At 28.5% G+C, this 25,413-nt stretch overlaps 3 protein-coding genes across 3 annotated transcripts; 1 reads left to right on the top strand and 2 right to left on the bottom strand.

Annotated features, from left to right (window-relative positions):
* The first annotated feature begins 2,204 nt into the window (after positions 1-2,204).
* Positions 2,205-3,959, top strand: cpb (F-actin-capping protein subunit beta). Its single transcript, XM_065499796.1, has 2 exons — positions 2,205-2,451; positions 2,754-3,959. The coding sequence occupies exons 1-2, from the start codon at positions 2,449-2,451 to the stop codon at positions 3,579-3,581; spliced, it is 831 nt and encodes a 276-aa protein (XP_065355868.1). The 5' UTR covers positions 2,205-2,448; the 3' UTR covers positions 3,582-3,959.
* A 487-nt stretch (positions 3,960-4,446) lies between these two features.
* ppk29 (pickpocket 29) lies at positions 4,447-10,283 on the bottom strand. The gene is made up of 8 exons (XM_065500046.1): positions 9,912-10,283; positions 9,319-9,455; positions 7,530-7,626; positions 7,265-7,455; positions 6,995-7,077; positions 6,181-6,228; positions 6,028-6,115; positions 4,447-4,765 (listed from the first exon to the last, which is right to left on the bottom strand). The coding sequence occupies exons 1-8, from the start codon at positions 10,281-10,283 to the stop codon at positions 4,636-4,638; spliced, it is 1,146 nt and encodes a 381-aa protein (XP_065356118.1). The 3' UTR covers positions 4,447-4,635.
* A 2,734-nt stretch (positions 10,284-13,017) lies between these two features.
* LOC135951033 (transmembrane protein 87A) lies at positions 13,018-23,094 on the bottom strand. Its single transcript, XM_065500589.1, has 10 exons — positions 22,823-23,094; positions 22,698-22,758; positions 22,513-22,601; positions 22,194-22,448; positions 15,693-15,854; positions 15,329-15,612; positions 15,043-15,261; positions 14,844-14,964; positions 14,623-14,776; positions 13,018-13,264 (listed from the first exon to the last, which is right to left on the bottom strand). Exons 1-10 carry the CDS (start codon positions 22,946-22,948, stop codon positions 13,041-13,043), a joined length of 1,695 nt encoding a protein of 564 aa, XP_065356661.1. The 5' UTR covers positions 22,949-23,094; the 3' UTR covers positions 13,018-13,040.
* Positions 23,095-25,413: the final 2,319 nt, after the last annotated feature.

Genomic DNA, 25,413 nt, shown 5'->3' with positions numbered 1-25,413 from the left:
TATACAAGGTGGAGTCAGTCAAACAGCTGATAATTTTTTTTTCGCTTTTTGGTTCTAACAGTTGTCAAAGCTAGTTTTTATATTTAAATATCTACATATTCTAATCGTATTAACAAAATAATTATTTTTTAAATAAATAAGTAAAGCCCTCACTATACAATTATCTACACCACATTAAGTTTTAATAATTATTTGTTTCATTTTTCATTTTTGTTTTTTGACGTTTGTTAAGACCAATTGTTGTATTTGTAGAACTGATAGCACCTTGTATGAATTCGCCTTGCACCTTTCTAAGTGTGCCCTGGCTGAAATTATGCGAATTTATACAAGGTGGAATCAGTCAAACAGCTGATATCTTTTTTTTCGCTTTTTGGTTCTAACAATTGTCAAAGCTTGTTTTTATATTTAAATATCTACATATTTTAAGCTTATTAACAAAATATTTATTTTTTACATAAATAATAGGGTTCTATAAGTCGATTGTTCGATTGTTCGAACAATCGACTATTTCCTGAAAAAAGTCGAAAAGTCGAAATCGACTTTTTGGTCGGAAAAAACAATCGATTATGTTATCTCAAAAGTCGAATAGTCGATAAAAGTCGAAAATATTCGATAAAAGTCGAATAGTCGATAAAAGTCGACTTTTTATTATGTTAAAAAAAATATTTAATTGCAACATTATACTAAAACTATTGCAATTTGGTACACTTGCATTTTTTGTAGTGTATTCTAATATAAATAATAAATAAATGTTTATAAATTAAAGCTTTTTTCTACACAACATTCTTCTAACTATTATCGCCTTGATAAATTTCATTTTTATTGCTAAACATCACAAAAGGCGCATCAATAAATGTAGAAACTATGTATTTGTTACAAGAAATGGTAAAAAGTTGAAAATAGTCGAAAAGTCGAAAATAGTCTAAAAAAGTCGAAAAGTCGAAAAAAGTCGATTTAACTAAAAAGTCGAAAGTTCGAAAAGTCGACTTTTATAAATTACCAAAAGTCGAAAGTTCGAAAAGTCGACTTTTTAAAAAACGGAAAAAGTCGAAAGTTCGAAAAGTCGACTTTTTAAAAAACGGAAAAAATCTAAAGGTCGAAAAGTCGACTTTTTGTTTCAGCTATAGAACCCTAATAAATAAGTAAAGCCCTCACTATTCAATTATCTACACTATATTAAGTTTTAATACTTATTTGTTTAATTTTTATTTTTTGATATTTGTTAAGACCAATAGTTGTTTTTGTAGAAATGAGCAAACCATTTTTTGAATATTAGATTTTTCGTAGAAATGCACGGTGTTTGTGTGTACTGTGTTTTTACGAAAGCCAGATGAGCCGGAGTATAAAGTTGAACAATCTGGCAGTATTTTATTATCTATAGATTCTTCTAATTTTTTGTAACTACTCTATTTTTTAAAAAAAATGGGTTAGTTCTTTAGAAACTCGACTTTGTAATTAAGCATTCACACGACTTAAGTTTTAAGAAAAAACCTAGATATAAACAATTTTTTTTTTAAATAAAGAATTAATGTATTCCAAAGTAATTTTTTTAGACTGCTGTCTTTATATTTATATCTAATATTAATCATCAAATTCGCAAATTAACATCCTTATTAAAAATTTTTAAAATATTTATCATTTAATTTTTTTTACAAATTTCATGGAAAATTTTTAAAAATGAGAAACTGATTTACAAAATAAACATAGTTTTAGATAAAATTAATTTTCAAATAATTTTTTCAACATTATTTTAATAAAGAATAGCATTCTAGTTTTTATAACACCTTATAAAAATTTCAATATTTTTTTCCATATATGTAGGTAAACTCGATATAGGTATACGATATAATAATCAAAAAATTATATAAAATAAATATATGTAGTTATATTTTTGATCCCAACTATGGTATCAAAAATAGATATGAGTTCAGCAGTCAAAAAAAAATTATATACCCCTGATTAACATATAATAATTCATTTTAATTTTTTCAAAAAACTACAAAAGACAATGGTACTACAAATATATAACTGTAAAATTTAAAAATATATTTATCAACCGCATGCGTCGAAAAGAGATGACTATATTGTAATTGATCAAAATTTTTTAATTAAAAAAAATACTATTTTTAATAATTTAAGAAAAGTACTGAAATATACAACTGTGTTACAACATTTGTCATCACCTACTACGAACTGTCAAAACAAGAAGAAATAAAAAAATTAGCTGCAGAAAAAAGCCATTCCCGATTCATCAGCAATTTTCCTGACCTCAAAATTCGGGAAAATCTTTTAAACTATTAATAATAAAGTATTAATCTAAAAATATTCTCAAACTTGTTAATAGTTCTTTAAATATACCACTGTGTAATCAGTAAATTAAACAAAAAGTACGGCTATTAACAGCAACCTATAAAGTGTAGAAGAAAAAGAAATATAAAAAAATCAAAAATGGTGAGTAATAAGAAAATATTTTGTAGTTACAAAATACAAATAAAGACATTACAATGGAGATGAAAAAGAAAAAACAGAAATGAATGAGTAAAAAATTAATTGAATGAATTTAGATATGTTTGTATGAGGATTTATTGCTTTTAAAAAGGCTTTTGTTTATGAGGGAGGAGCACTACCGGTTTGAAGAGGCCTTCAAAATAAACGATGAGTCAATTTTTGTTTTATGAGAAAAATGATAACAACTTTATCTTATTTTTATTTACTTAATAAAGTATTTTTTTTCTATTTATACTTTTTTTTAGTCTGAATTACAAATGGATTGTGCATTAGATTTAATGCGCCGTTTGCCGCCTCAACAAATTGAAAAAAATTTAAGTGATCTTATTGACTTGGCTCCCGATCTATGTGAAGATTTACTTTCCTCTGTAGATCAACCTTTGAAAATTGCCAAAGATAAGGAACATGGCAAGGATTATTTATTGTGTGACTATAATCGTGATGGTGATTCATATAGATCACCATGGTCCAATACCTATTATCCCCCCCTAGAAGATGGACAAATGCCATCGGAACGTTTGCGTAAATTGGAAATTGAAGCCAACTATGCCTTTGACCAATATCGTGAAATGTATTATGAGGGCGGAGTTTCCTCTGTTTACCTATGGGACTTGGATCATGGTTTTGCTGCCGTTATACTTATTAAAAAAGCCGGTGACGGCAGTAAAAAAATTCGTGGTTGTTGGGATTCTATACATGTTGTGGAAGTTCAAGAAAAACCTACCGGTCGTACAGCACACTATAAACTTACATCCACCGCTATGTTATGGTTGCAAACTAACAAACAAGGTTCCGGCACAATGAACTTGGGTGGCTCCCTAACCCGGCAAACTGAACAAGATGCCAATGTGAGTGAGTCTTCGCCCCACATTGCCAATATTGGGCGAATGGTCGAAGAAATGGAAAATAAAATACGCAATACCTTGAATGAAATCTATTTTGGTAAAACCAAAGACATCGTCAATGGTTTGCGCAGTACCCAACCTTTGGCCGATCAACGACAACAAGTAGCCATGAAACAAGATTTAGCTGCGGCTATTTTGAGGCGCAACGTTAAACCCGATTCTAACTGAAATTAAGATGGCTCCGAGAGCCCCCGCAGCAGTGTAGATGATGATAATCAATGGGAATGGCAAACGAGGAGGTGTGTGGAAGAAGAAAACAAAGTTAATAAATGTTGAAAGAAAGTATTAAATAATTCAACATGACTGGGCATTAAGATGTTATAAAAATCACTTTTTTATATGTATTTTATTTGTTTAGGAAATCAATCAATTACATGAACAACAAACACAAAAAGAATTATATAGGCCTAGTTATTTAAACATAAATAGTATAGACGTAATATTTAAATAAAAAACTAATAAAACACTAAAACTTCAAGTTGTAAAGTTTAATGAGAGATAATAAAAAGTACATGTTAATTGAATTGAGACAAACAATAGTAATAATGTGGTTATTATATGAAAAAAGAAAATCAAGATATATTGCTCATATACGGACCGAATTATTTAATTTTCAATTTTCGGTTCGTAAGATATCTATGCATTTTGTTACAGGATGTGTGCATTAACAACTGCTATCTTGGAAACAAAATTAATAATTCGAATATTCGCTAGATGGTTCATTAAAATTACTATACGTCAATTTTAACAAAAAGTTTTGCTTTAGTGAGTTTTAGTTTTAAACTCTTAGAGTAGTTTAACAAAGATCATTACATTTTTGAATATGTACATATTTGAAATCTAAAACAGGAAACATTTAAAAAATCGACTTAATTTCTAGTTAAATTGTAAAATTTACATGCTTTTTCCAAATTCATACATACAAATTTTATTGTAAAAGAAATATTTTTTTAGTTTGAGTAAATTTTGATATTTCTTCGATTTAATTATTATAGTACTAATCTGTGATAGTAGTATTACTGTTTAGTATTTTGTTGTGCAAAATTATTAAATCCTTTTTGTAAATGTTTTATTATTAATTTCTACGTAATATTACATAAAATATTTCAAAAATATTTAAAGCAGAAGCTCCAGCAAATAGTCCAATGACACCTCCAATAGAAACTAGTGAAAATAATTTTATAAACTTTAAACTATAAGCATTTTATGCAACAAATTTTTATCACTTTTTACCTACTAAATCCAAATATGTTTGGGTAACAACTCGATTATAACGAACAGAGGGCAAATTCGTTATTCTCACCTCAACGTAAAACATATCTGAAATTTCTGTGTTTTTAATTTCATTGGTGCTGCAAAGATGGAAAAAGGGGAATGTTAAATACATAAGCTTAGAGTGCAAACAGGAGTTGGCACATAGCAATTTTACTTGTCAAATCACACAGTGGTTTAGAATCTTTTTATTTAAAAAATAATTCAGTAGCTCCTGAACTGTTGGATTTATCTTGTAAAATTTCACATAGCTGAAGTGTTTTGAGTTGATTTGTATTTAAATGGGTTCATAGTTGAAATAGTCACCTCGGCCATACGAAATTTAATAAAAAAATAGTTATCCGAATCTCAATCAATTTAGATAGTACTTAAAAATATTTTAGTTCAAGAGATATTTGAAAATTTTAGTTTTAAATGTGTGCCGGTTTTTTATATTTCTAAACAAATTATAAATAAAATAGAAAAACGTAGCATACAGTTGTCAAGTCCATATAAAAAGTTACACGCATCCAAATTCGTGACACCTAAACTAGGACAATTTTTACTTTTGTTATTTTATTTGAAATTCAATCAGAAATGTAAAGAAACAAAAAACCGGCAAAAATTAAAAACAAATTTTTAACATAAATATCTCTTGAACTAAAAGACAGCTTTGTAGATATTTTCAAGTACATAGTATCAAATACATTTTTGGCGATTTTTTTTTAAATTTTGTAGACTGGAGGAGAGCAATTTTGGCGACCGCCCACTAACTCCCATTCCTACTAACACACTGTCTATATAAATTTCATAAAAATCCAATCGTTTACTAGCTACCGAATTATGTCCAAAATAAAAAGTTTGTAAACCACTGTGCATCATAATATGAAGAAAAAACGAAAAAAAATATTTATTACATAAAAATTTAATTATTTATTATTTATTACATTATGGATCTAACTAATTTTGGCGAAATTTTTGGCATACCACCACGTGATGGCCAATGTTTTATAAGTAATGAAAATAATTTGTTTAGGTCATCAACATCACGCACCAACTCCAATTTCTAAAATAAACCAAACAATTTTTTTCTCTGAAAAATAATATAAATAATTTCATATTTTTTTCCAAGTGTGAGGGATATTATTAACATAAAATTTATTGTAATTCAAAATAATTGAAAATATTTAATGGAAAACTTTATTGCGTTTGGTGCGTGAAACCGCGAATAATACCGTGGTTTTTCATATTTTTTTAATGCTCTATTCGACTATGCTATGCCAATTTGCATATTTGCAAAAAATTTCAATAGTTATATCCCTAATGTACATACTATGCTTAATTTTTATCAATTTAAACATACCCAACTAATGTAACTTGCTGCTCCAAACAGGAGGGATAACATGCATTGTTTTCAACCACATATTCTTTGGTTTGAGTAGATATTTGAGCTTAATAAAAATGTTATGTTGAATTGGTGGGCGTTTTGTATGCAAATATTTTAAAAATTTCTTACCTTCTTCAATGCATTTTAAACCTTTAGTATCGCAATATTGTGATTTATCTGTTGGGAAAAAAATTCATGAAAATGGAGATACATGGAGTAGCCAAAAAGTACAATAATACAGTTTTAAACCATTCTCTTCCATAAGAGGTTCGAATTTCAAAAATATACCAAACAGGTATTTAGTTGACAGGCTACTAATTTTTTAAGTAGATAAATACGCATTTTACATTTTTTTTGTATCTGTATTAGTTCAGAACTTATAAGGTTACCAAACTTTCGAACTTCCAAAAATCCCTTCATGGTGGATCTACGATCATTACCTGAAAATATCTCTATATCGAGAGCGCCGTTTCTGTAAAAACGTTTCCATTTTCAAACTCATTTCAAAATGTTAACTTTGATTATTTTTCACGACTAGTCGTGATATTTTGGAATGTATTACCAAAGATATTTGCGAAAAACAATATAAAGTTAAGGTGAAAAACGATCATTTAAAAATTTAAACTTAAATATATTTATATATTGTAAGATATATCTTAGTGAAATAAACAGGAATTTCTTTGTATTTCCACTCGCTTTATAACAAAATTTCATTCCCCCGTATCTCACCTTGTGTTCTAACAGGTTATTCACAAATTCAGTTTCTACGATTCGTTAATACTTCAGTTTGTAATCGGATCAGTTGTTTAGAATATTCAGATTTATTATCACTTTATTTTCTATTGATCCCACTGTGCGTCGCTAAATTCAAATCTTGCTCGAAGTTTAAAACATCGTTCAGCTAAAAATGGAATTCCCAAAAAAATGCAATATTTAAACTTACATGTTTTAGGTGAAGTAAAGTGGGTGCAATTACATTTTTCCAATTCAAATTGTATTCTTAAATAAGACATACAAGTTGAAAAACTGAAAATAAAAATATTTAAGAAAATTAACTCAGTCATATTCCAACCGATTTTTAAAAATTATCTTTTGTTTCAAAGGAGAAATTAAATCAATTTCATATGCCTTTATATTTTCAGTGTCTATTAATAGTCCTTGTTAGTATCCTTAAAATAATTTTTATCTTCCGGTAATTGAGCATTTTGCATACCTATAATGCCATGGTGATCCATGATCTCTTTCATCTGGAAATTTACACGATCTTTGTTGAATTGATTCATGTTTAACATCTGGGTTGTTGTCGTATTCCTCAACGTTGAATCTGTATACCGTAGGATCCGAAAAAGCATCATATGTAATTGAATTGAAATAGGGCAAATCCTCTGGACTATGCACATACATCTAACATTAAATTAAATGCGAAACAATAACTTTAAGTATACATATCTATATAAAAAGTATTTAACTATAATTACTTCATATTTCCATAAGAAACCACCTTTTAAATATATTTTCAGGCTCCTGTCCTTATGTGAAATATCAAATTTCAACGGTAAATTGTTAAATGATTCACTAAAATATGTTGTAAACAAAGATTCGAAAAAATTAATTATGAATTCAATTATCTAAATCGAATTCAATCCAATATCTTATCCATAATATTAAAAAATTCATTACGAATTAATTACTTAAGATAGGGTCACACATGGCAAATATTTGACGAAAAAGACGTAACCACTAAATAAAATATATTTTAATGTGTTTTTGAATATTTTTCAAAACAAATATTTAGTTTTATTTTATAAAACACTTGTAAGAGTAAAAAACTTCTAACAAATTTGAGCTAAAAAAAAGTGGTTAGATTTTTTGGGCAAATATTTGCCATGTGTTTTAATTCTTGAATTAATTCTTTTGAGAATGCATTATAAATTAATTCAACTAAAATATATAAAAACGAATTAGAGACTAACGAATTAAGCGTAAATTTGTTGGGTGGGTAAATTTTTTAGATTCTACGAATAATTCGAAGCAGTTTTGCCCTATTCTCTATTCTTAAATATGTTGTATGTAGTGCTACATAGAAGTATAAAAATATACATAAATTCAAATAATTCCAAAGTTTTTTTCTGACGTGTTAATAAAGTTAAAAGAAATTTGGAGCCGAATTGAAGGAAAAAGCCCAGAATTCCCATCCAGGTTCGCAATACTTACCGGTTAACGCAATTCCAAAAATTCTTAGTAGAATTATAAAGATCATCAATCCATACAATTCGACCCACCCTAATACACATATTTAAGAATTATTTAACTTGATCAAGTTAAAATATTGAACTGTAAACTTCGGAATGAAAGACAATGAGTTGAAAATATTGTATTGATTATAAAATAAACTACCACGGAATATATATTTGTTGAGGGTCAAAAGTCACAAAAATGTCGTATAACTTCCAATAAGGACTTCAAAACATTGACAGTTTATAGCGGCCATATTGTTGGAGCTACCTGTCTAAGTGGCTGTCATTATTCAGTTTGTTTTACATCAACACATGTAAATTTAAAAATTGTTTTATCAAAATAGGTGTTCGGTTCGGGAACGTTACGCTCGCTTCACCCATTTAACGTTGAGTCTTATTTTTGGAATTTGCGACGATACCAATCCACATGATCCAATAGCGTAGAATGCTTTCCGAAAATATCGCTCTTTGATGTGGATCTATGGCTAGCATAAAGAAGTGGCCACTTAAAATCGGTACGGATTAAAGCGAGCATAACTTTTAAATGAAACAACGTATGTAAACATTTTATACATACATGAAATTAAAGCTAATTTATTAAGCTTTAAAAAAATATAACTGTAGGTTTATGTGCGTACCAATTTTAAGTGGCCACTTCATTAGGTCCATATTTTCACCGTCAACGGCCTGCGATATAGGTCGATGACTACCAACTTCTTTTGGCCTGACATGCTGTTTCAACAAGACGACGAGACGTCCCGCACAGCTCATGTCCGTTAGACTTTTTCTTTTGGGGTTTTCTTAATTCGTCATTAAAGATGCGCACCCCCAGCCAAGCCTCGGCGGACATTTGCACAATGTTATATTCCTTACATAATGGCATCGATAGGCCATTCTAATAACTAAAAACTGGCAATGATATCTCACACAATCGCTTTCTAGTTTATGATCTTTGACCTAGAATTTTCATCACACTGTGTTTTTTCCGTGGTTTAATGCTCATTATGAACTTTTACCATACAATACTTACTAGTCAATCAAATTATTGGACAAATAACAATAACCCATCTCCAATTCATGAAATGTAAAAATATGTGTACAATTTTCGTACATTACTCCACGGAATGATACATTTGTCATAAAATCCTCACACGAACTTGGTAATAGCTGAAAATTATAATAATTTTTTTTATTTAAAGCTGTGTTACCGCACTTGAAAGAAACTACAGAAAGGCGTTCTACAGTGCTTTAATTCATAGACAAAAATAAAAAAATTGCATTTAATATTTGTTTATTATTGGTGTATTTCCAATAAAATTTGGACCAAGTATTGATATTGTTTATATCTAATTTCCTGTAGATTTAAATTTGGAATGATAAAGATCCAATTAAATTTATATTAAAAAACTTAATTTTAGGAACCACTACCGATATTTAACACATTCTGATCATAATTTTAGCTTTAAGTTTCCTTGCTCTGATTTTGCAGAAAATTAAACTTTGCTATATAGCACTAGCCCACAAACTTAATTTATCTGCAATAACACATATTTGTCTATTTTTGCATTGGATTAAAACATTGGATTTCTATTAAATATTTTCAGTTTATCTAGTCTTAATTACCTCTTTCCTTACTCTTAATATGTCAACGCCACAGGTATTATTCAAGCCATCACAATAATCTTCCTTGAAATGAATATTGTTCGGATTGGTAAACATGTAATCGTGTAGATTCTTAACATAATTAGTTGCCGATACTTTGTGTGGAATTTTTTCAGTTTTTACAAATTCCATAACACGACTGCTGGACCGATTTTTGGTCAGACAGAAACTTACTGCCGGAAATGTGTTGTTCCAATGAAGAAATGTTGTCTCAATGCCAATACTTATTGAATCCGAAAAGAAGCGTGTTAGAGTCAGCAAAAAAATCGATATAATATTCCATGTCGAAATGATGATAACAAAGCCCCAAAATATTCTAAGCACATCATGCATACATAGAATCAAAAATAAATATGTTTTGTTGTGAAAATCTTTAAATTTATTGGTAGATTCTTACCTATAATATATATGCTCTTTATCAAACCATTCCCGACATTTTTTGAGAGATGATCGAAATTTTGCTTTTATATCCATTTTATTTTCCATACTTAATAATACTTCGGTTAACTATACTATTGTTAATAATTTACTAAAAAATTAAAATCAATATTGCAATTATTCATGTCTAGTGTACAAGCATTTTGCACGCTATATTTACAGATAGCGTGCAAAATGTTTAACACATTACAATTTCGATTTAAGGATAAAATTATATATAAAACCAATGTGAATTTTATGAGGCGATATTTATTAATATGTTATGAATATGATTATAGTATGCATCAATTTTAAACAAAAGAAGCAAACTTATTTTCGTGAGTGATTTTCGGAGCTATACCCAATTATGGAAGGTTAGCCATCAAATTAGGTCGTGTAATTTCTTTCTATATGATAATTATTTTCGTTGAATTTAATTTGGATTCCAACAATTTTATCAGATTTAGGCTCGTTAAATTCATATTCGGAAGTATGCCTTATATGGGAGCTATGTTTAAATATAGACCGATCGCCATGAAATTAGGTCATGATTAAGATCTGTATGAAATTTCTTTCTGATAAATTTTAGTGATTTAGTTCTTTATGAAACTTCTTTCTGTTAAATTGTTAAATTTTGTATGAGATTTTTACTCGTTAAATCGATTTTTAGAAGTGGACCTTGTATGGAAGCAATGACTTATTATGGACCCATCACCATGACATTAGATCGCGTCATTTCTTTCTATATTAAAGTTATTTATGTAATTTTTTTTTTGGATACCAACATTTTTAAGAGTGTAATTATGTAATAATTTAATGTTATTTTCGGAAGTGGGGCCTTATGGTCAATTACACAAGGAAACAAAATCGAAAAAATGTTAAAGGCTTTTTAAACCACTACACAATTTTGATGTATTGTGGTTCCAGTAGTACAAATATGGTCCAAATTTTTATTGAGTTATTGATAAGATACAAAATTTTCAAATTGAAATTAAATTTTTATTGTTTTTTTAATGAAATTTTGCAGTTATATAGATTTTTCTTTTGAAAATGGAAAAATAAAAACCAATTTTTAAATTTGTTATTGATAATCCCGCAATTTTGGTCTATAAACCCATACCAGCGACGGGGTTATCGGAACCCTTTAGAAAACAATTAAGAACATGTTTGGCCATCTAAAATGGGTTACTGTATTTTGATATAGAATATGCGATTTTAGAATTTTTGCCCTAAAGTTTAATTTTACGTAAAAATAGGCGTTTTTTGGATGGACCTGGTCCCCTCGGTTTCAAACATTTTAAATTTTATTTAAACACGCACATTTCTTGTTAGTCCAACAAATGAAAAATGGCGAAAATCTGGAAATATTTGGACCCGCTGTTATCAAAAAACTGGAGTAGAGTGGGTAAAAATGTTATAATTTTCGAATGCGAATATCTCCTAGCTATAAGAGATAATTGATAGCTACGAACAGGTTTTCTGTAGTGCTCGATGCGGAGAAATGGAACACAATCGAAGAAATAGGATCGTTTTAAAAATTTAACATATGTACCTGAAGTGTGCTAATTTGAGCAACGTTCACATAATTTGGCGCTAAGGGCTCGATATATATACAAAAACTAAAAAAATAAATAGAAAATATGCATATATTCGGTTTGAAAAAACAATTTGATAATGGCAAAAAAAATGTTTCCTCCTATTCAAATCATCTTTAAAAAAAGTTTCAAGGGTATATGTTTTTTCAGTCTTGGAATTGCCCATATGTATTCGAATTTTAAAGTTTTTTTTTGTTTGGGTTATATATAAAATTATATTTATTTAATTTTTTTATTTCGGTTTATAAAGACAGTTTTAAATAGAGATTTTATGTTGAAAACTAATTTTGTCTACATCTAAATGTGTTTAAAGGGAAAAAAATAATTTATTTTATTTTTGTTACACATCTAGGAAATGTTTTATTAAACTTATATAAACTTATTAATAATATTTTATAAATATTTACAAAGTATATTAATAATTAATGATCGTTCATAATAATGAAAAACATTTTCTTCTTTTTTTGATTATTTATCTACACAATTTAAAAACTAAATTATATTTTATATACGAGCAAGAATGGGGAGAAAGATATATTTTTTGATTTTATAAAAAAAAATATTGATGACTAAGTGTAGATAGACAAAAAATATGTTTTACAATATTTTACATTATTTGTTTTTGTTTGTTTTCTTTTAGTTTCAAAATCGTATATGTAATTTACTTTGTTTTGTTTTAGGAACAATTAAAAAGAAGCAAGTGAGTTTAGAGATTATAAAAAAGTTATTGTTTTTATCAGATTGACCAGCAATTTATGCATTAAAAGTGAAAAGTAGTTAGAACTAAACATTAATAAAGAGCTTATGAGAATGAAAATAAACGAATGGTAATATTAAATAAAATAGAATACTTTTGATTAGTTAATGTTAGTTAATTTTACTTAGTTTTAATTGATATTTTTGGATTTAAAATAAAATTATTTTTGCTGTATAGAAATTAAAATTAATTAAAATTTATAATTAACACAAAGCCACAAAACAAAAATTATTCCTACATAAGCCATACAGTCGTTGTCATTGTTAATTGCAAACAATGAGTAATGTGATTATTATTATTTTTTATATTTATTTCTATGCTTTATTGCATTTTTGAAACTTCAAATTTAGTATTTATGATTTCTTCGTCCGAATCCAGAGCCGGTAGAGTAACGTCAGCCATTGATTCGGGAATGTTATCTTCCACCCATCGTAAGTCATCTTCTTCGTTAGTTGTGGTTTTCTGATTCGAAGGTGGAGTTCTGGCTCCGTTGCTGGAGCCACGCATTTTTACACCATATACATCGGCAACGAATTGATCCTCTTCTATAAATTGAAAATAATATACATGTTTTTAAAATTAGTCATTTCTAAAGCATTTGGTAATTATTTGACCAAATAACCGAAACCACTTTATGTATTTTAAAATATTAGTTTGGCACTATTTACTCCAGAGCTTCGTATTGAATTAAATTTAAGTATCACTAAAATCTTAATTTAGAATTAAAATTGTCAGCAATTCATTGCATCAAACCATTCCGAACAAAACTAATTATTTAGCTACATTTAAAGGGTTATATTTAAATAAAATTCATTAATTAACACTGAATTAATTCAACAATGAATCATTGTTGAATTAATTCATAAGACAATTCATTAAACCTTAGAATGGTTAAATTTTTGTTTATTTTATTAATCTAATTCAAATTAATTGAAAATATTTTTTCTTTATTCAATTTGTTTTTAATCATTTAGAAAATGAATTAGAACAAGTGTTATATTTGGTGGTGCCGAATATTATATATGTAACGGGCACGGATTGTTGTGCATTTGGTATAAAACAATTATCTGATTCACCCGATGTGGCTAGTTTTATATTTTCTATTACTAGGAAACATCAGAGCTAAATTCCACCTTGCTAGATTCATGCATTTACATGTTATTGGTATCAAAATATGAATAGATACAAAGTTGTTCATATATTTAAATCCAAAACCTTTTATCGATTCAAGCTATTTTTGCAATTTTAGCAATAATTATTTGTACCAAATTTCGGTTATCTAGGTCTTCTCGTAATTTAAAAACGTCGAACGGACATTTTGTTCAATTTTTTTTAGTTGGACCGATTTTACATTTTCATCACCAAACATTTCTAGTCAGCAGATATTTTCGGGAAAATATCATCCCCTAAGTCAGTCACTGTACACTAGAGCGTACCACATTACAAGCAAAAAAAAAAAAAAAAACCCCTAAATAATGTATTTATGCAAGGCAGTTACACAATTTTTTTTGCCGAATGTAAGGGTCACCTTTTTAAACTTTTCGTTATATCTTTGGCATTTACAGTCGGATCTTAAAGTAAATGTTTTTGTCTCCAATATTTTTTTTGAGTTTTTTTCTTATTTCCGCTCTATGTTCTCTATGGTTTAAGGCATAGAGACGAGACACTCCGTTTTGTCAAACAAAAATATATCAAATCATGTTTGATACAAAAACAAAATACATTGACTAGCGTGTATTTTGTTGTTGCAAGAGTTAGGTTTTTGACAACAGACTTATGTTTTTGACAATTACGTCTCGTCTCTATGTTACTCTATAATCAATTTTTAAATTTATAAAAGGTTTTCATGGAAATTTTGATAAATTTAAAAATGAATTATGTTAATATTATATTTGAAACTTACCATCATCATCCTCATCTTCTGGATTATCAAGTAAAGGAGTAAAAGCATAACGTTGATTATTATTTGTAGGGCGCCACAAAATCATAATGACCAATAATAAAACCGAAAATAAAATATGCCAAAATGCTGTGTCAATCCAAATATTACGCCAGCCCTAAAAATTTAATGTAAACATTCATATATTAAATATTTAATAAAAATTTATTTATTTATAAACTTACTGGAGTACAATTTTCAGCTTTACGTAAACGCAACGCATACAGCATAAATATAACGGAGGCAATAACAGAAAATATCAAAGTGTTCGTAAAATGCCTATACAGCGAAAGTTTAACCATATTTCTGTAAACAAACATATTTATTTATTTGTTAGCTATTTAATGCAAACACATATTGAAAATAACACTTGTTTCAACAAACCTTCTCAAGCGTAAAGTTCTGGTTGTTTGGACTAATGAGGTAAATATCCACCAACATATGCCCGTATCTAAAACAGCTAATGGTATACTGGCCACTAATAGTTCATTTTGTATATCTGGTTTATTACGCATAACACGCAAATAACTTTCAACACAAGCCAAAAGGAAATACAATGCGCCGACACCAACCACACGATGCAACATGGGACCCAAACGCGGTCTATAGTTTTAATGAAAATACCGAATTAAGAAATTATTGCTTGTTTTAATAATATGACAAAACTTACTTTACAATACCAAACCCTAAACTCATAATGATCACTAACATACGAGCTAAAGTTCTCTTGGCACATGACACAAATTCAGCTGTTAGCTCTGCCCCTGGTACAGAAATACCATTAGCATTTACTGAATGATACTCGGCATAAAAGAATGCCTTTTCCAACATGCCCAATAGTATGACACCGCCAATCCAAAATTGTATACGTAATAAATCACGCCATTGCATAAATGACACCGCCAACCAGATGATACCAAATATGACATAAACAACGCACATTATGCCGTAAAACTAAAATTTATTTTAATAAATTTAAAATAAATTAATTATAAGTTTATTTTATAATATTAGTTGTAGTATTTATAAATTACCGGCAAAAAGGGAAAATCTGTAGCTGATATATAACCATACGGGCCCAGCATTTCGATATGTACTGGTGCTGAATATTCTATGTGGTCCTGTTTAGCATCAATTGTTATTGATATTTCATAAATACCATCATGTTGTACCGTGTAAAATACTTTATTTGTAGGCTGGAATTATAGAAATTTAATATGTAGGATAAAACCTAGGACATGATATTGTATAAATACATACATTTCATTTCTCTGATTTATTAAGAAAGAAAAAAAATTTCAGTTTCAACAAGAAAGTAATATAATGCCCTACAATGTGTATATGAGCAAACACATTTTTCTTTTAAAATTTCAATATTTTTTCTTGAGTGATCTTCAAGAAACTTATTTGTGGAGGAATTTGTGTCGACATTTATGGTAAAAAAGTCCTATTTCGGAAGCATATTTGCATGAGGGAAAGGATAAATAATGGACCGATTTAAACCATTTTCAATAGGCTTCGTCATTGGGCCGAAAAAATACATGTTCCAAATCTTATCGAAATATCTTCAAAATTGTGACCTTTACTTTGCTCACAAGGCTTACATGGACAGCCAGTCAGACAGACTGACGGACACAGCATAAACCGTGAGAAAGAACGGTCCTGGTAGCACTAGACTTATCAAAAGCCTTCGATACCGTCAGTTAGAACATATTCAGAACATATTCTAGTCCTCCCTGCCTGAACAACCTGAAGAGATGGATCGTGAACTACTTGAGTGGCTATCAGTCGTTCGTCGAGTTTAAAGACAGCTGATCGAAACAATGCAAAGCTGCCTAATCCCCACCGAGGCATGTCAGAAAAGGTCTTCGCATGTACAAAAATTACATAAGTGGATATGTACATGACCAGCTTGATCACACGTCGTACATTACATCTTTGAACGAAATTCATACAGTAAACATAGGTAACCTGAAACCAATTACCGTATGAATATCGTACTTGGAGGCCTCCTATTGCAGAAACTGATCAAACACAGCCGAAGATAACAAGAGTTGTTCTGGCACAACAACGATTAACATGGAGCAACAGGCTCAAGGGTATCCCCATGATACCCTTAACCTTTTTGAAGTGGCATTACATGTAAAGAAAGTGATTCAGATTCGATCTGGTGTTAAACAAATGTTTGTGAAGCCTTACAAACATCAGCACAAACGCATAATAGCCTCCACATATGGTGTAAGGTATATGGTGTAAGGTATAAAAATTTTATTTAACACAGTAATAAAATAAAGTCAATTATTCTGATCCCGTTTAAAAAAAAATCAAGATTCAAATAAAAAGTATCAAAAATTACGACTCTACGCCTTTCTTTCTTTTTGTTTGTAAAGATTTTAATTAAAATTAAAAAAGGATAAATGCTCAAATTTCTATAGATAATTTAAACATATGAACAAGCAATGAATAACGATCTGATACACAAGTATGTGTTGTTTTGTTTTTTGTAAATTACTTTAGAGTTTTAACTCTATGTATTTCTCTATGCTAATAACATTTGGAGGTCATATTGAATATGTCTTGTTTTTTTAAAATTACTTGTAAACTACAAACTCGCGCATTTTGACATTGAATCATTGAATTTTTCACATCATGTTATTAAAGAACAATTGATTTTAAACTAAAAAATACAGCAATTAAAATAAATTTACATGTAAAGGATTTTTATTAAGCTCTTACTATTTTTAAATTTAAATAAAACAAAGTGTTTGTGAGATACGAGTATCACGAGATACAAGTATGGCACGTAGTCCGTCCTGTTGAAACCACATTTCGTTGGTGTCTATATAATCCAATTTGTTGAACGCTATATCCGTCCATGGTGATTTGGCAAAACAAACTGAATAAAAGACAGCTAATTCGACAGAGCTAGCTTCAACAATATGGCCGCTATCAATACTCAGTTTTCATACAAAAATTATTTTAACAGAAAAAATAATTTTTAAGAAATAACCAGAAGCCGGGAAAATTAGGCTTAATCTTTAAAACGTACCTTTTAGTTAGAAATTTTTCGTGGTACATTTAAATAAATTAAAAGTTACCAATTACCTCAATAATTTTTCTTTTTTCCATAATGTCCCGTGTAAATTTTTAAAATCCCAATATTTTAAAAATTGTCACGATTTTTTATATACATATGTACAATAGGGATACACTTTTTACATTTTTTACAAATATGCAAATTGGCATAGCATAGTCGAATAGAGCATTAAAAAATATTAAAAACCACTTTATTATTTTTTCGCTGTTGTTAAAAAAGTTCACGCACCAAACGCAATAAAGTTTTTCATTAAATATTTTCAATTATTTTGAAAAACAATATATTTTATTTTAATAATAACTGCGGACATACAGTAGCCCAAGAAAGTCTACATACAGGAAAAATTATTATGTTACTTTAATTTAAAGCAGTTTTTTTAGTTTTTTTTATTATATATATAATAAATCAAATAACGCCCAAAAGTTCACCGTTATAAGAGTTATTGATTCTGAGTAAAATAACGAAAAAAATTATTCTTGGTCACGCATATTTTTGGATGGGCGGGGCTATTAAGTTTCATAATATTTTGAACATTAAAGCCCAAAAAACCAAAAAAAAATTCGTTATTTGACTCAGAATCAAAAATTCTAATAACGGTGAAATTTTGGACGTGAGAGGAAATGTTTTTTAGAAATTGGTGTTGGTGCGTGATGTTTTTGATTCCAAATGACCTAAAAAAATGATTTTGATTACTTATACAACATTGGCCATCACGTGGTGGTATGCCAATAATTTCGACAAAATTAGTTATATACCTAATGTACAAGTTTCAGTTACTTTAATGGTTTAAATGTGTGGAAACAAATATTATCACCCTTATCGTGGTTGGCGTAAACGACTTACGCCTACGACTGTTTCGTACTAGATTAAAGATAAAATGCAAACTGTTTCTTTAATCTAGTACGAAACTGTCGTAGGCGTATAACGTTTACGCCAACCACGATAAGGGTGTATGTTTGTGAAAGAGTGTGTATATTTGACAAAGACATAACCGCTAAATAAAATATAATTTAATTTTTTTATTTATTGTCAAAAACTCCATTTGCTTAAGACAATTCAAAACAAGTAAGAAAGTATGGTCGGTCAAGCCCGACCATATAATACCCTACACTAAGTAAAAGAAAAATTTTCTTTTAAAATTTCAATAATTTATATTTTTGAGTGATTTTCGGAAGTGGGCCTTATATGGGGGCTATGACCAATTATGGACCGATCACCATGAAATTAGGTCGTGTGATTTATGTCTATATTAAAGTTAACTATGTTGAATTTTGTGTGCTTACCAAAATTTTTAAGCGATTTATGTACGTTAAAGTGATTTTCGGAAGCGGGTATATATGGGGCCGATTATGGACCGATCGTAACAAAATTTGGTGACATGAATTTTGTGTGTAGAAAAATTATTTGGAGCGGAATTTGTGGAGATACATATATAAATTAAACATTTATGACCGATAAAGTCCAATTTCGGGAGGACATTTGTATGGGGGCTAGGTGAAATAATGGACCGATTTCAGCCAGTTTCAATAGGCTTGGTCCTTGTGCCGAAAAAATAATATGTATCAAATTTCATCGAAATATCTTCAAAATTGCGACCTGTACTCTGCGCACAAGGTTTACATGGACAGCCAGCCAGCCGACCAGACGGACGGACATGATTCTAAGTCGATCGGTATACTTTAAGGTGGGTGTTAGACTAATATTTTTGGGCGTTACAAACATCTGCACAAACACATAATATCCTCCCCACTATGGTGGTGTAGGGTATAACAATATATATAACAAGAAGCGACAGCGTTTCACATCTTGTTATTATTCTTTGGTATTGATAATCAGATTTTCAATATCTGGTAGGGAGACATATCAAAATAATCATTTTCGAGTCGCCCAAATTTAAAGTTTTTACTTTTATTTTTAAGGTTTTTAGTAGGTAATAGGGTATTCAATTAATCGGGTTTCTGGTTTAATCGGTTAATCGAGCAAATAATTAATCAGGGTATAGATTTAATCGGTTAATAATCGGTTAATTTTAAATTCTTCGATTAACCGAATAATTTCTATTTAAATTTTAAAGTGAAAATTAAACCATGAATTTTCTGTACTTATTTAAGTATTTTATTAATAAAATGAACAAAAACATAAAAAATAAACGAAACATAACAATTCAACCAAAAAGTAAATAATTTTCTTTAGTTTTAATAAAACTCGACTTGGAAAAAAACTCTCTCGAAAAGATAAAGTAAGGCATGACAAAGAATATCCAATATCTGAGTTATTTTTTTATTTTTTTTTTCTAAGCATATAAAATATTCCATTACAGCATTGAGGTCATTTTTGGATTTTTTTAGATTTTAAATACTTTTAATAATTTCGATAAGTTCTGATAAAAAAATGTAGTGTTTCCAGTTTCGTTTATTATCATGATCTCATTCGACAAATACATGTCGATGGCTTAATATAGAAAGGTCGTATCTCGTTTTTTAAAAAATTCAGTTTTCTATGTTGAAGAATAACAGATTTGCAGTAATTTAAAAAAACCCTAATTCATTTCAAAAATTGTTTGAAAAAAACCCCTAACTCATTTAATGTTGAATGCATATTTTTTGGTTTATATTACAACAAACAACTTTTCTAAAAGTATTTTTTGATATATTACAATTTTTTAGTTTTTAGTTCTTGGCTTTAACTTTCAGATTTTATTGAGTTTTTTCCTTCTCCTATAAAGTAACTAAAAGTTGAGATACGACCTTACTATATTAAGCCATCGAAGTAAATTAAATATGTCAGTTGTTATACTCACTGAACATGTTTCTTGGATGTTCGAAAAAATATGTAATGTTGTATTTGAATTAAAATGGAAAAGTAAATACAAAAAAGTATGTTAAAGTGCAAAAAAACAGAAATTTCGGTTAATCGGTTAATCGACACAAATTAATCGGTTTATTTGTTATTCGAAAATCGGTAATTTTGAATTATTCGAACAGTTAACCGACCAAATTTAATCGGTTAACCGATTAACGGTTAACCGATTAACGGTTAACCGATTGAATACCCTAGTAGGTAATAACAAATATTTTCTTGAGGTAAAAAAATTCGCTAATTTCAAATTTTTTTAAATATGTATATCATATCCAAGGTAAAATTGTACGCTTAACTTTTTCATTTTGTCCAATATTATGGACATTTGGGTTTTTCCTTTTAAAGTCATGTAGCGTTGACACAAATGGATAGATTTTTCATTGTTTTTTGTTAAATTAAGCTATTTTCATAAGTTCGTTAGCGTTCCATAAGTATGTGTTTGACATAGCAATATTCAATATACATGTCCTTTAAGAAACTTCGTCCAATATATTTGACCTCACCCAGCAGGCAGGTCTGCCGATTTATTTGACGTCATATTCTTAATTAGCAGCCTCAAATTTGCTTACACTGAAGTTTTCTGTCTCAACTAATTATATTTGTCTGAAAGGGTTAAAACGATGGCGATATAATTTTTCCCAAACAAAATGTTTTTTTGGATTTATAGAAGAGTTCTTCGAAAAACGTTTTTATTCGATTTTTCACTTTTTTTTGTTATTTTTAAGGCTCCAAACCAATTTTTATGTATTTTCTCCCATATCAAATAGCCCATTTCTAAAGAAATTCGCCAGTTAAAGGAGAGGGTGATAACAGTTTTTCAAAAACAAAATTATAATTTTGAACGAGTCCAATGATAACAGTTTTTCAAAAACAAAATTATAATTTTGAACGAGTCCAATTTTTTTTAAATGATATCACCATCGTTTTAAGCGTACAATTTTCCCTTGGATAGGATATATTTAAAAAATTTGAAATCGACGAAGATTGAATAATCAAAAATCTAATGTAAGACCAAAATAACATAATTTTGCTGTTTGTTTTTTATATTTTTCATGTTTCACAACATATTTTGATATTGCCAGTCATTGGATAATTAACAAATATTGTCATTATTGCCGATACGTTGTCACCTGATTATTACGCCTTGGTAGGGAGCTAAAGACCAAATCAAAATTTTTTTAGATTTTTCTCTTATTCTTCATTGCTACAGTGATATTCCTTAAAGAATTGATCTACATTCACTTTACTGTACATACAATGTCGACGCAAACAATTTTTGCTATTAATTTGCGTACATATCAATAAACAGAAATTTTAAACCATTTATGACTTTAATTCAAAATTTCTATAAATTTAAAGATAAGAAAATTAATTTAAATATATGCGAATGATAAAAATGTGTAGAAAAGTTTTCATTATAGGTACATATTTCTAAATAATGAATCATTCATGGGATTACAGTAAACAAAAGCAAATTAAGCGTAAAGATAAAAATTTTAACGAAACGATAAATAGAAAATGAGGACAAAAACAAACAGAACAGAAAGATATACCTTACAAAATAATATAAAATACTTACTGAAAATGGATGTTTTGAATTCTTTAAATTATCAACTGGTGATTTGGCAGTTAAAGCCACATTATTTGATTTACTTGGTAGATTTGATACCGTTGTCGATTTTAAAGCGCTATTTGACGCGTCACCATTGTTGGGTATTTCCAATACGATTATATGATTTGGACATGTGGTGATGAGTTGCCCTTTAATTTCCAACTGTGACGACTGATTTTGTGCTCTTTGTTGATTGTCAAAATCAATATAAGCTTTTTGGAGCTAAAACATACATTAGTATAAAGTAAATTTATAAAAATCTATTTACATTTTATTGTTTACTTACATCTGGTGCATCAAACCAACATTGTCGTTCCACCAATGACCAGGATACTTGTATATTAAAAGAATTTTCACTGTTAGTTTGACATTCAACTGCGAATAGAAGTAACACGGACAAAAGTTAAATCGATATTTACTTAAAACATCCCTTATCACAAAAAATACAATAACAAGTAGCAAACAACTTACTTTTCACATAAATTTTAGTATTTGCCAATAATGGTCTCATTTCTCGTTCAGTTATTAATTTCTACAATAAACAGACAATAAATCATTAAATACTGTCGTTGAAAAAATGCATATATATTTCCTACCGGTGTTAATGTAAAATCTGTTATACCGGGATCCGATATTCCAACAACCATTTGGAGTCTTCCCCATGTTATTAGCAACGCCACGCAATAGAAAACACATTTAATTTTTTCCTTCAACCGAAACATTTTATATTTTCTTTCGTTTATTGTACTTCTACTAAACCTTCTTTGTTTGTATTACACGAAAATTTATTATATTTTTTCGGAAAATATAAAAAATTTTTGTAATTTTTTCGTAGAAAAATTATTTTTTTAGCACGTACATATTATTTTTTCTTTCAGTTCTGCTGCTGCTGCATTTAGAATTGTTCTACTGTCATTGATGCAGTGCTGCCAATTTAATGATTCTCCCGTCAAACCTAGCGATTTCGAAATTAGCTTAGCGGGAAAAAGTTTTTTACTTTGATTTCATCTGCTGGTCATTTTCCAAAATTCACATATATTTTAGAAGAACATTTAAAACATGTTTTTAAATAAAATTTCTTATTAGGTCAAAAACCTTAATTTATTATGATTATAAATTTTATAAATAAAATTTGAATAAAAAAAATATTTAATAGTTTTTAAATTGAAAATTTTAGTTTATTGGTTTTTCAGCTTTGTTTAATTTGACAATTTAGAAGATTTATAATTTAGAACATAGTTTTACCTGCTTGATTGTGCCATGGTTCATAGAGAAATAATTAATGAGTATTTTTTTTTTTTTAATTTCAGAAACAAATATCTGAAAACGAGTTTTAAAATAAAACTTAAAAAAAAAATTAATTTAACGCAATTTTTTTACAATTGCTCAGAAAAAATAATAGATACATAACATCTGAATATAATTTGTGTTCAATAATTTAAGAATTCTGTAATATCCGGATTAAATGGCAAAAAAGGAGAAATTGTTTGAGTTGAGAATTACAAAAAAATTTCAGATTAAGGTATCGTAAGTGTTTTAACGGAATTATCAAGGTTTTTGGTATAAGAAAATATTAAAAAATAGAAAAAACATATATTTTAAGGTTTATTCCAACATTAATGTTTTTTTTAGTATTTTATTTTTTTAATAAATATCTCAAAAGTTTGAAGTCATAAAAGAAGAAAACACAATAAATTAATATTAATAATTAATGTATATCTAACATTTGAATTTTGAATAGATTAAGCTAATTTTTAGCTGGATTTTATGCAGAAAAGTTAACAACACTGACAGTTTTTGTAAAATATCTAATAAATTGTGTTAGAATGGAACAACTATATAGTACATAGACAAAGTGGAAGAGTTACCAAGTTTCTAATTTCATTTTAGATAAACCGTTAAATTCAATATTTGCTTATATGTATACACTACGTTTATACGCACGACTTATTTAAAAAAAATATATTGCAAATAGACAAATTTGCTGCATAATCAGTGAATTAATTTTTTATTTGCGAATAGCTAATTCCTGATTAACGACACTATTTGCAAATAAGATTTAAAACATTGCCATATGTTTTAATCAAAGTGGCATATAAACAGTGAGTTAGTTAATTGCAAATAATTTTTATTTTTTTATGTAAGCAAATAATGCTCATACCATATAAGTTTATAAGTAATAAAAGAAATATATAATTAATACAAACTTTAAATAATTGTACTTTAATTTTAAAAACAATTTAACCTTTTTAAAAGTATTTTTTAGCGTCAAAGTTTGTAATTATACAAAATATTTGTTTTAATAAGTTTTATTATTTTAACGGGTTTTTTTTTTGATATATTTTTTTAAAATATTTTTTTATTTTTTATTAAAGAAATCTTACTCGTGCGTAAATTTACGTATTGTGTAAACTTATCCGGTTAATATATTTATTAATGTTATGTTAGATACCATGATCAGCCACTTTTAAAGCGGTTCACTTGAGTTCATCAAAACTGATCCCATTGTGATAACCAAGGGGTCATCAGCACGTCTGTCCATCTACACACGTTGTTTCCTAATGTCCCCGGACTTTTTCCATTCCCGGAAGATAATAAAAATGTCTACATTTTCTCTAAATTTGAATATCCTTAAAAGATTCATGTTAAGCATCTTAATAATTCCTTTCAATTTGTACTAAGTCAACCACCTATTTAAATCGAAATTCTTCTGTTTCGACTAATTTGCCGTTGCTAGTATCGCAACAATCTAGGATATAATCGAATCATTCTATTGGGAACCATTCACAACGAATCTGTTTTATTTGAGCAGAAATAATACTGTGAGTTTAAAAAGAAAACTTATAAATAAACTTCCGAAATTGTGCGAGAATCTCTAAAAACTATTGCCGGGAAACTTTATTCGATTAGGAACCTTATTGCGGACCAACTAGATTCTATGATGTTTTTGTTTATTTTATAAATCAGTTAGTTGTCAATTAAAATCTATGAAATGGTATAAAATAAATAAATATGTAAAGCTGCCCACACACTGGTGATTTGTGAGTGCGATTTGTTCGTGTTCGACTTGTTAATGGGGCTGTGCGCGCACAAAATCACAAGTAATTGAAAATTTTCAATCACAAATCAGGCGAACAAATCATTCCGTGTGTAGCCAGTTTAAGTAAAACAGTTTAGATTTTCTCAT

This window comes from Calliphora vicina, chromosome 2 (assembly GCF_958450345.1).
Source record: "Calliphora vicina chromosome 2, idCalVici1.1, whole genome shotgun sequence".
NCBI lineage: Eukaryota > Metazoa > Arthropoda > Insecta > Diptera > Calliphoridae > Calliphora > Calliphora vicina.
Note: the sequence above shows the minus strand (reverse complement) of the source record. Positions and strands in the feature narration are given on the sequence as shown.